A 12,675-nucleotide genomic window follows, 5' to 3' on the forward strand; every position below is an offset into this window, starting at 1 on the left:
AGAGAAGTCTGTAGTATATTCCAGACTTGAAGGCTGTCTTTTCCCGGCACATTTCATGCATATAACGTCATTGCCTACAGCAAGGCAGTACTGCCTGTACTGTCTGTGATCGCTCATATTCAGTTGTTCCGAGTCTTTAGAGTCCCTGCTGTAGCTACCGAGAACTGATTCTGTGTAACAAAATGTTTGCCTGTGCCTGTTTCCAGAACTAAAACAAACAAAAACTGATTTCATTGTTAGCATTCTTGCTCTAGAAAAAAAGGTTTTCAGACTTCAAAAATTATCTCTGAAAGTCTGAATATAATATTAAGTGATCTTAATTTTTCAAAAGAAAAATACTTCCATGGCAGTATATGTAGTTGAAAGTACTTTGTCTTCAGTAGAAAGATGGATTGGTTGTATATTACTGAATTTTATTTTACATAGTAAAATCAACTCATTTTTTTTAGTCTAGCTATTGCTTGCATTTAAAAATTTAATAGATGCAACCAACTTTGATTTAATATTTTTTCCTAGGTGCCAGCTACCTTCACCAGATTGTTGATTTTTTTTGTAGTGTTGCATTTAGTACTTAAAACTTACTTCCAAATTGCAGTTTTTTATATGTACTGTATTAGCATCCCAGATGTATGGTATGGCACTTCTGACTTTAAGATGTTTTAAAGCTACTCTTTCAAATATACATTTTGCAGCCATTATATGAGGCCAGCCAGAATGTAAAAACAGGAGAAATTATTGTTTTGTCCCTTTTTTAACAATTTAATTTTTAAAAAATCAACTCTCATTGTAGACTGCTGGCTCACTCTTAATGCCCACATCCCTATTTTCATTGTGATCAGTGGACTTAGGATCATTTAAGTCTTCAGAAAGATGTCTGTAAGAGAAATATCTGCTCTTCTGGCATAATGCATTAACCATATGTTAGGTTCAAGTTATAGTGTCACCTCTGTTTTTTTTCCCTTCTTGTTGACATAAAATTCTGTAGACTCACTACTGTGATAAATGTTCTACTTTAATGGGAATGGAGAGGGGAAGCAGGGGTAAAAATGGGGTTATTTCCTAAAAACACTCTCATTAATAAGTTATGCTCTCTTTTCAAGGCTTTGGATTTTAATGAAAAAGTATTTTATTTTTTAATTAATGCTCTATAGATATTAAGGTAGCTGACAGACCATGGTGTCATTTCTTTGCAGTCATTCAGTTCGCTGTGGCCAATCAACAAAAATTCATTGTTCTAATGTATGTGGAAATACTTTAAACTGTGGTAAGCACAGCTGTACTCAAGTGTGCCATGCAGGAAAATGTTCACCTTGCCAATTAACAGTACAGCAAGGTAAGTATTGTAATGCCTTATGTATATCCACTGTATACTATGAAAACAAGAGGGTTAATAAAAGCTAGTACCAACAGGCAAGTGCTTTATTTTTACTTAATCAAACCAAAATCTATTGCTAGAATATTTAAAAAATTGAAAATGTGTCAGCATCACTATATATTTAAATGAGAATATAAACATGACTAGAAAGAATCCTGCCACCATGATCAGGCTGATGGAGCTGCTGGACTTTGTTAACTTGAGAAGGCTGAGTGGTGACCTTTCAGTAGCTAATAGGACCTAATCAAGAAGACAGAGACAGGCTGTGCATGGGAGGAGGATGAGAGAGAATCATCCAAAGTTGAAATGTTATAACTAGCTGTAAGGAAAAACTCTTCTTGGAAACTTGAAGGTTTCAAGACCTAACTGAATAAAACACTGAGGAACGCGGCCCCTGAGGGTTCTTCTGACCTGAATTGACCTATGATCCTACTTAATGTTTTACTGTAATTCTGAGACTTGATTAAACACTACATGGAAGAAGAATAGAGGTATAGGAAAACACATTTCAACAAGCTACTCATGGCTTCTGTGAAGATTTTCTAAACTTGGTCTTGAATGGAAATTAGGTTGTCCAGGTATGTGTGCCAGTATACAAATACATTTTTGTTGAATGGTTTAGGTGGAAAATTGCAAGTTAATTTTCTTGACTTTTAGGGTAATGATTAACTTATGTATACTACTTTAATAAGTAAGCTTTTTGTGCAGATAGTACTTCCCCTTTAGTTTTTGTCTCCTTATCAAAACAAATAAAACAAGAATCCCTGCTTCCATAGGACTGAGAAACCTTCGCCCAAATAAATCTAAAGAACGACAACTTCATTATCCTTCTAAAAACTGACTGTAACAATTTTTCACACTTTGCCTGTTTATATTTGCTGTACCGCTGGAGGTGTTTTGTCACTGATATTCTCTTGCATTGTTTTCTGTGGAATATTGCTTTCTTTCAGTGTGTTACTGTGGAAGCAACTTTAAAGAAGTGTTGTGTGGGACAAAGGAAGAATTCTCTGATGGATTTGGGAATTTCTCATGTCAGAATATATGTGGCAAGTAAGGTCACTATAATTCAGGCTTTTGAAAAGAAAAAGGTCATTTTATTCACAGTGATCATGATACTCTTCAATAATCTTCCCCCCCCTTTTTTTTCAGAAAATTAAACTGTGGGAGGCACAACTGTACACAAATATGCCATCCTCAGCCTTGCCAGCTCTGTCCACGACTTCCACAAGTAGTACATCGCTGTCCCTGTGGTCAGACTCCTCTCAGCAAGTTACTGGAACTAGGATGTGTTGAACGTAAAGTATGCACAGACCCTATTCCATCATGTGGAAAAACATGTGGCAAGCCTCTCTCCTGTGGTAGCTACGGTAATTAGAACTTTCTGCATCAGAGTATTCAAATTGTTTATTTATTTTTTTTAAAGTGGTTCTTAACTGTTTCGTTTCAAGAAATAAATATTTGATTAGTGGTTTTGGGTTTTAACCAAACTAAGTGTAAAAGCCACTGCAGATCCTGCAGTCTGGGTGTTTGTTCGTAACGATACCTTAAAATCAGGAAATATATGTGTCCTGAAAGCACTAACACTAGCCTTTTGAATTTTGTTTACATGCACCTTTCCTATATTGGCAGAGGAACAGAGCTGTAGGAATTTCCAGAGAGTAGTATGTATGGGTGTATTTTAAAAGCCCATCTGGATCTTTGACTTTTTTGTGGAGACTGGTAGAGATAAATGACTTTGTTCACATGTCTTTAGTAAATACTGATTTCCTGCTACTGTAACAAGGTCATGAAGTAAAAAGTAGCATTGAAAAGTTGGAGAAAGTTACGTGCAGAAGCAATTTGACACTTCAATGAGTGTATTAGGTAACTCAAGTGTATTTAGCTGTGAGATTTTGTGAAGCTCCAGTTTTACAAGCTACATATTTAATCATGATTTTTTTTTATACTTCAGAGAGGAGAGAGACCAATGCTGTCAAGATGAGGGCTTCTTATTAATGACTTATCCATTGTGTCAGTCCAAAGACAAGAAGTAGAAAGGGAATGACTAATTTAGGTTTTAGTTGAATTTAAGTTAACCTAATAAGTGAAATATGAAGGTGTGCATGGTAAGTCATTTAGGCTGAAAAGGAAGAAAAAATTACTTAAAATTCCTAGAACTTGGGTAAGACAGTCTGACACAAGATTTTTTTTTTTTTCATATGTTAATGTAAAAAATATTTTAAATGTATGCATTTTCAGTGTTAATTGTAGACCTGAAACTCTAATCTATAGATTCAGGATTAAAAAGTTGAAAATAATGGCAAAATGTAATGCACATTTAAGTCAAAATAGTTAATTTGTTGGGAAACCCAGCTGCACATAAGCTTAATATCTCTGACTGCTGATGATCCTAAGAAATATGAAGTTCCAGGTCATGGATTTTATTTTTCATTAACTATTAATCTTTTTATTTTCATTTTGCTAGAGTTTGTTCATACATGTGAAAGCCTTTGCCATGAAGGAGACTGTAGACCATGTTCTCACACATCAAATATTTATTGTAGGTGTGGCTTCAAAAAAAAAGTGAGTGTATAAAGCTTGATCATGGAAACAGGTAATTTTTGTTGTTTTTTAAAGCTGTGGAGAAAAAGGGGCTGAAGTAGTTGATGAAAAGAAAGCTAAGAAGAATAAAAGGTGCTGTGCTGCTTAGTTGCAAGAACTTCCGTTGCGTACTAACTGATAGATGCAAACTAGATTATACTGCGAAATGCTAACATAGGCTATTTACTGAAGTCAATTTCTTGAAGTATTTTTGCAGTTTACACAGAATTCTGTTTAAGCTGGCTGCAAAGTCCTATATTACTCTGCAGTATTTATCTAGCACAAAGAATGATAGTTTTACCAAGAGTAATGTAAACTGAAAGAAGAAATGTAGCCTAACACAAAAAGCTAACGAAAACTTTATAATAATAGCTTGTAGATGTGTTGTGTTTTGTAGAATTTTTTAGAGAGAAAATGGAGTTTTTACTGGTCCCAGTTCTTTGTACATTTATGTAGTGACCCAGCAGATTCTCAGCAATTCTCATATAATAGTATATTTTTAAACTATACTACTTTCTGTAATCATACCTTTGAAATCTTTAGCTACTATCACACTAGCCTTGATGACTTTTCTGACCTGTTATATGTATATAATCTATAAGTAGAGATGGCTTCTGAATATATAAGTCTATAAGTACATAGAAATGACTGAGACTGTGCTTGAGATTGGAAGAGTTTTCCCCTGCAACTTTGCTGAAGATAGTTATGGGGTAGAAGGCTTCAGATTATCTTTCATTTTGAGGCCTGAAACAAAATAATGAGGTTTGAGTTTCAGTTTATGCTGCTTCTCAGACACTAGAAAGCTGCTTCTTGAAAAACTACGAGTGAACTATAGTGATTATTTCCATCAGTCATGAAAAATGGGATGCTCAGAAATGACCATGTTGATTGACTACATTTAAGCCTTTAGTCATCACAACTTTACAACGTTCTTTTCATTCATGACCTTTTATTCTAATGTTGAGGTCTTCGATCTAGGTAAAACTTCTCTAATCATGAGGTTTGACTCCAATCTTTCTTTTTATTTTTTTAATCCAGTCAGACTCAAATTTTTTGTAGGGTTGGTCAAAGCACAAATTTATGCACTCTGTCAATATTCTCTGAGAGAGCTCTTTTGGTTTCCTCCATGCAAGTTTATGGTTTCTTACAACAAATCTTTTTCTATCGCTTCACAGCATTATCTGCTGAATCAAATGGGGAATACAAAACTATATTTTTTTAATTAGTATTGAATCTCTAAGGAAAATGTGTTGTGTTAAAAGATTTGAGATTTTTTTTTTCAGCTTTTGTTTCACTTTTGTATGCGGAAGTGTTACACACATGAAAACTGAGAGTGCTGCTTAGTTCTGTGTCATGTCACTAGGTGTTTTCTAGATAAGTAAGTTTCAACTGTTTCATCCGTTTTAACCTAATGGCTCCCTGCTTGTTTCCTAGGAAGTCCCATGTGCTCTCCTCAGAAATAAAGGTACAATGTTACGTTACGTAGATAATGTATATAATTTTAAAAACAATTTCACAACTCATTAATTTTGGATTTGATGAACTTGGCAAACATCTGATCATTACTGCTTCTTTTATCCACGCTTCTGTGCAAAGTTGGTAATTTTTGAGATGCTGTTGTGTTTGGGAAGAGGTTTAAAATAAACCTCTTTCATTTCTATCCATCCTATATATAAGGAAAGACTTCTTCAGCATTTGATCTCAAGGATTCCAGACAAGCCATTTCAATTTTAACAGTTTCTTATGCCACCTGCTGTATTCAGTAGGTTGCCTTCTCAGCATCCTGCTTATCTTTGGGTCAGCTTGCACAGCTCAGATAGAAAGTAATGCTTTTGCTCTTGTTCTTGTCCAAGTTCCTGGGGAAACACAAGCTCTGATTCTGTTTCGCAATTGTATGCTGCTTCTCTTTGCATCTGAGCTTGGCAGAGACTTCCCATTTGACACTTCTTGGTATTCTGGATGTAGCATCTCAAAATTCACCTCAGTTAAATGTTTAGTTGATGGCTCCCTGTCATACTGGGGTACTTATTTTCAAGATGCAAAGGTAGTACTATGCATATTTCCTAATTTGAGCTTTTATCTATGAAGACTTTGCTCTTCAGAGTCCAGAAGTGATTGCTTTTGTTACTTGTGTATGGTGATAAGGATGTTCTTTGTTAGGACTAGTTTCATGAGCACATCAGCAGTAGCTGTTTTTAGCTGACTTTTACCGCCTTATCAATTTAAGCAGTCTTTAATTGGATGTTTGTGGTACTCACGGTATCAGGATATCCTGTTTTCTGTGTTCTGTTCTGCAGAGTTTATGATATAAAGACTAATGTGAAATAAACCAGTTTAATGTATTCTGTTCTCCAAAATCCTTTTGAACAAGGGTGAGCTTAAAGGAAGCCAAGTGTTCGCATGGGGAATTAATGTGGAGGAGCAAGTAATGTAAAAGTTAACTTGCTGACTTACTCTGTATTAGTCTCTTCTAGACCATGCTCTGCAACAGCCTTAGCATAAGATTGTGATCGCAGCTTTTGTTCTCGGCATAAGCAAAGACATAAAAGTTATGACTGTTTTCCTTTGTTTTGTTTGTTTTTTAATAGCTGCTATTACATTTATGTGTGACAAGAGATGCAACAAGAAAAGATCATGTGGACGACACAAGTGTAATGAAGTTTGCTGTGTGGTAAGTTTATGTGTGGTTTTATAAAATTGTTCATTGTGATGTGTGTTTGGCTTTGGTTGTGATGCCAAAAGACTTTTTTTGCTTTTGTATCTTTCGATTTTTTTTGTGTATCTTCGTTCTCTATTTGCAGTATTGGTCATGCTCAAAACATTTGTGTATATGACTTTGTTTTGCAGCTTTTGTTTTATGGGTATCATTGTAAATGCAAAGACACATTCCAGCCTAAATGCAATTAAATCAGTGTAAAGGTGCTTTTTGTCAATGCAGTGATTCCAGGGAGAATGAGGAGGGGAAGGATATTACTTAAGCGTAAGCCATAATGTAACTATGCCTGCAACAGAGGTCTTAACAGAATCCGCTTTAAAAATTGTGTATCCGTACAGTGATGGAAAAACCATATAGATCAGGCCTGAGCTATTTTTCGCACTATACAGTTTTGTCAATTAGTAGACCAAGACATCACAAAGGAAAATAAACCAATGAGGTTTATAGTTTAATTCTCCTTTTCTTCTTCGCCTTTCCCTAGGACACAGAACATAAGTGTTCTTTGGTTTGTGGTCGTAAACTCAACTGTGGGCTTCATAGATGTGAAGAACCCTGTCATCGGGGCAGTTGTCAAACATGCTGGCAAACAAGTGAGTTATGTGCAAGAGTACATTTTTTCTTATATATTATATTAATTTATTCACTTAACTGGTCAGATTTGGACAGAGAATGTGATCCAAATTGACCAGAACCTGAAGAATATGCAGTTGATTGTGATTTTATGTTTTTTCATGAAAGTGAAAGTTATTTCATTTTAGATGACTTTACTAAGTGTTAGATTTTAATAGTTAAAACTGAATTATAGTGAAATATATTCAGTATGTGGGTTGATCCTGCAGTCACTTAAATTTGAAGAATCATGCAAGGGAAAAAAAGCAGTTTAGAAAGATAATTTCTAAGTTAAGGGAGTTCTTGTTTAACAGTGTAATCCCTGTCAAAGATATTGGCATGTGTAGCAGAATTCGTTTAGCTGCTCTGTGAGCTGACACAGGCCAGCTGCAGGAACAACCACAAACTACGGATGAAATGCAAAGAGTAAATTTATTTTCATTACTTTCCTAAGCAGGGGATCTCCAAAAAAGTACCAGGGCAGAGGCACACAAGGGGGAACACAGGCAATGCAGAGCTTAGTCCTTGCTTGAAGATCAATGAGCCTGCTGGTTTCACCTGTATCTAGAGGATTTATACAGGTGCAGTTTACCACACTGCTTTTTGCTTGCAGTAGAGTAGGAATTTCAAGGATATTTGATAAGGTGCCTCTAAGTCTTTCACAAGCCTATGTCATCTAAACACAGAGGTTCTACTTTGTCAAGCACCCAAGGCTAAACAACAATATGTGTGTTTCTACACCCCGGATGCAGTCACTTGAGTGTATTTACAATTATTTTCCTCGTCAATCTTCTGTTATATTCCCACAGCTTCTTAGAATTCGGACTTTCCCAATTTAGTACACTAGTTATTTTTCTCTGGACAGAGACATCTGAAGAAACAAGAGATGTCAGTTGTCTGTGTCTTAGGCTTTCTGGTCACATTCTGGATGGTGAAAATTAGTACTGAATTGCTAGAAATAGATTGACAGCCAGCAGTTATTCATTTTCGTAGGATTGTTGAACTACTTGAAGATTTAAGCTGGTGCAATAGCTTTAGACAGATATGTACTTTATTAAAAGCTGTGCCAGTTGGATATACTAGTTTTCTACAACTGCTTTTTACTGCTTGATGTAGGGCATCATATATTGATTATTTTGTACCATTACAATAGGTAGGGAATACTACATTTTCTGATTTTGGCCTGAAGCAGACAGAAGAATGTTTCTCTTTCCTTCTGCTAGCAGAACCTTTAGTTGATCTGAAACATCTTCAAATGTGATAGCAGTTTAATTTTTTTTCTCAGTCTTATATTTTAATATAGGTTTCCCCTTTCTTTATATAGATGTATCTTATCACAGCAATTATAAGCTATTTATTAAATGCAATATTTGAAGGTTGGACAGAAAAGGCCCTTAATGGATTCTTCAGCTTGTATCCATCCTTCCACTCAGTGTGTACTCAAAGTTTGAAAGTTTTCTTTAAACCCATCATTGTTAAGTCTTGCAGCTGCGAAGTCTAGGTTTATTTTTGCATCTGCTGTAATCTACAATAAAACTGTGAGGGAAGAGTGTTTCTAGAATGGAATATAAATACTCACCTATAGTTTGCCTTTGGCTTTCATCAAATACTGTCTTTCGTCTAGTAGTTCTGCAATCACTGCTGGAGAAAAGTGAGTCTTCTCTCTCAGAAACTGGGTACTGCTTTGGAACTGCTCACTGGAATGTGGGAAAGAGGACAGTGAGACGCTGAAAGCGTGAACCAGACCTCATGACATTGGTGAAAAGGAGACAGACAGGTGGTGTACATTGTAAGGATACTGTTTACAGCTGGAAGTGTCTTAGCTGCAGTAGTACATGTGTCTCATATTATGCACATGGACACAGTCAAAGAACTCAATTTTTATGGAGACCAACTTTTCATGGAAACATCCTGGAAAAGAGAAGGTACTAGAGACTCTAAAGCTCAGTGGTTGAAATAGTTTTGTAGTCTGTCTTAATAGCCTATAATAATAGTGCATGTTGACTGTACCCCTCTTTAAAAAATGTTTTTGTGTCCAAACATTTCTCTTGACAAAGCAAAATAGTAATCTGAACATCTCAGGTGTTCTATTAGTAACTTCTGGTCTAGTTCAGTCTGAATGCACAGATTTTTCTGAGCAGTTGTTTTTCTTCACTGGATTTCATGGGTTTGATGTTCAAGATTACTAAACTTCTCCACATTGCTGCAATATTTTTGAGGATTGTATTTCACTGTCAGTCCTGAGATTCAGATGCCTGTCTTAGACTTGAGAGACCTAATTGTTTCCCCTGTAAATTGTTCCAATGTTGGATGTGATGCAATTGAGAGGTCAAGCTTCACTGCTGAAATTTTGCAGTGATGCCATTTTCTGAGTGCAGGAAAAGCAGCTGCCTACTCAAGGAACCAGATATTTACGATCATTTGGCTTAAACCTTTGTGTCCCTGAAGTTTCCCATCCTGAATCTGTCTAGAAGTAAATCAGCTAGGCAGAATCTTCGAAGATTTCTTACTTGCTTTCCCTGGATGCTGCTAGTTGAGATTTCAGAGACATACATTGTGTTATTATGACCCTGTAGGTGATGGGGAGTGCTTCCCAGCACTAAGAAGTCCATTCTTAGCTCTGATGCACCTGTCTAGACACCACTTTGCAGTTGAGCTGCATCAACCATGTTAACATGTGCCATGACATGGTCAGCTGCAAACCACTTGTCACTCATTAGATTGGATTTCTTGCCCCTGTCTCCATCTCTACTGCTGGTTTTGCTGGAAATGTTGAGCACTGGCATCAAGATGCAATACTAGAGTGCATCTGCACCTCTGTGGTTTTGTGTGCTTCCCAGGTATTTTACCTTTCCAGCGTCATTTCTTCAGTACGGAGAGGTGAGGTGCCTTTCTGTGCCAGGGTCTCTTTATACACAGCTTATACACACCTTCAAGGCAGCAATACATGTATTGGTGAAAATAAATGTCAGCAATACAGAGCTGCCCTTTTTCTTTTTTTTTAATATTTGTCAGACATATTTCTGTTATTTGGATCAGACCTCTCTGCACTCCCTTCCTGTTATCCTGATTAGTGCTAGTTAAGGCACCTTCATTATAGTTGATTCTTCACCTATCACTTCTCACCGATAGAGAGCAGCCAGCATAGCTGGCTAATGCACAGGTCTGCCAGGGACCCTGGTCTTTGGTCTTCCTGGGCCGAGGAAAATTTGTGGCTTTGAAGCTTGGAGCATTATGGGTTGTTTCAAGACTTGTAGTAAGGGACAACAAAAGCCCTACTCATTCCCATGCTTGCTTTCCACATAAAATCCATGAATGTTCTAAAACTTCTCAGCTTTCTCTTCTACTTCTTTCTACTTCTTCCTTAATGTTTTGTTCTCCCAACATTTATATTTGCTGGAATTTACTGTAATTGAGTCTCCTTAGACAAAAATTATGATCCTAACTGCTGCACTCCAAGATACATGAGCAAATAACTAGCATCTGGCCTGAGATTTAACTGACTGTACAGACCATGAAAAACAACCAGACATGAGAAATTTCTGAACATAACGAAATACACAGTGAAAAGCCGACAAAAGTTTCAGTTAGTGCCATGAAGAGTGGATGGATTGCACAGATGTTAAGCGTGAGAGATGACTGAGCTTCACGTGTAATTGGAGGAGGGAGGTATTGGGAACCTTTTTGGGAGTGGAATATTGCAAGGCCAACAGAACTTAGGTAGTTGTGTGATACTGAGATGACCTAGCTAATGATACCAGAAATAGCAGATTTGGATACAGATGTAGCAAAACTGGGACCAATGGGTAGTAATTTATTTTGGCAGATTATTTGGGAGAAATCAAGGTTAATGCATGGGAAAATGGAGAGAAGGAGAGGTTAAAAGGCACCATTTGCACAAAGGAAGCTGCTGGTCAGTGCACTTCTCTGACAGAGCCCTGTGCACCTGATGACAACTGTCTATCCTGTCCTAGTTAAGAGTGAGATTTAATATATTTCACTGTAATCTCATTCTCTGTTCTGTGTGTGAGAGATCTAAGTGCCAGCAACTGGAGACGTGGCTGCAGATCATGGGAGCACATAGTCTCTATGCCAGCAACTAGAGAGACCAGACCGACTTATACTGTGTGCCAGCAGCTGGAGAATGGGATCACAACTTATAGGGGCCCCTCGGTCTGGGTGCCAGCACCTGGAGAGACCAGGGTGTGCATGTGATTCCCTTGTTAATTTCAGTCCTGTGTGTGCCTGTGTTTGCCTGGGTAATTTGCTAATTAACTTGCTTCAAAGCTGAACGGACTGGCAGTAGGAGGGGATCTGCCTCTGGAAATACGCATGGTTTCAGCCAGTGACTCAGGTAAGGGGTCTGTCCACATATGGATATTAGACAGAGCCTATGCTAGTATTTGAGATCCATGAACGTGATGTGCGTGTGAATCTAGAGTGCATGCGTATGTCTGTCTTCATTAGTGAACTTCAATCCTGATGATCTGGAAAGGAAGAAGAGGACTTGGCTATTGGTATTCCTGTTCATGTGAATCTTGCTGTTGTTCAGTTTGGTCTATGTCTCGGGTCATTTTATTGTCATGTATATATTGTGTGTCTTGTTTTTCTGGAATATGTGTTCAGTCTTGCTATTGGCTGGACCTGCATATTGATCCAGCAGAGATCATATCCATGAAAGTGGGACAGTAGGAACCTTTGGAGTTTTATAGAGTTCAACAGATTTTGCTCTGGTAGACTAGGGAGGAGGAATCCTGTGATTTCCCAAGTCAGAGAACTTGCTGAATTCAGCAGCTCCCTTAACAAACTCATCTTCTCTTCAGGTTGGAATTATTGTTTTGTATTTTTATTGTTCTATTATTCTCTTACATCCCCCATCATTCTCGTTCTCCCTGATCTACTTTCTCTTTATTAGTTTATAGACTAATCATATTCACTTTTTGTTCTGGGATCTCCTTCTGTATGACTTCTGATGTTAATATTTTCTCTTAGTGTCCTGATTTTCTAAGGATTTATCTGTTTGAACAGTAGTTTGCATTCCAGTCAGTCTCTCTCGCAGTTTATTTATAGTCTGAAAACCAGCAGTGAACCATATTAGTTCTTGTGCAGCGTTAAGTTTTAGTTGGGATGGTGTAAGTATTTCTATTCCTTTATTTATCACTGGGATTTGGAATCTTGTAATAAGAGTGTGCTGGTTTGACTGAAAATGAGTTAATTTTCTTTGTGCAGTTAGAAACCTTTCTTTTTCATAGCTAGCACAGTCATTATTTGGACTTAGTTTGAGAACAAGAGATAACACCCCAGCACAGAGTCAATGTTTTTAATTGCTCTGGTCTGAGAGCCAAGGACATTCTGAACACTCTGCCCACAGGTGTGAGGTATCGAGGAAGGGGGG

The 12,675-nt window shown here is 37.2% G+C and overlaps 1 protein-coding gene across 1 annotated transcript in view; it reads left to right on the forward strand.

The window, feature by feature from the left end:
- NFX1 (nuclear transcription factor, X-box binding 1) overlaps window positions 1-12,675 on the forward strand; it is a 62,313-nt gene that overhangs the window by 22,159 nt on the left and 27,479 nt on the right. The window contains exons 7-13 of the mRNA XM_065628746.1: window positions 1,194-1,333; window positions 2,326-2,425; window positions 2,525-2,742; window positions 3,840-3,937; window positions 5,390-5,420; window positions 6,544-6,626; window positions 7,153-7,261. Coding sequence (XP_065484818.1) covers window positions 1,194-1,333; window positions 2,326-2,425; window positions 2,525-2,742; window positions 3,840-3,937; window positions 5,390-5,420; window positions 6,544-6,626; window positions 7,153-7,261 — 779 coding nt within the window. The remainder of the gene's footprint in view (window positions 1-1,193; window positions 1,334-2,325; window positions 2,426-2,524; window positions 2,743-3,839; window positions 3,938-5,389; window positions 5,421-6,543; window positions 6,627-7,152; window positions 7,262-12,675) is intronic.

This window comes from Caloenas nicobarica, chromosome 2, assembly GCF_036013445.1.
Source record: "Caloenas nicobarica isolate bCalNic1 chromosome 2, bCalNic1.hap1, whole genome shotgun sequence".
In the NCBI taxonomy this organism is placed as follows: Eukaryota; Metazoa; Chordata; class Aves; order Columbiformes; family Columbidae; genus Caloenas; species Caloenas nicobarica.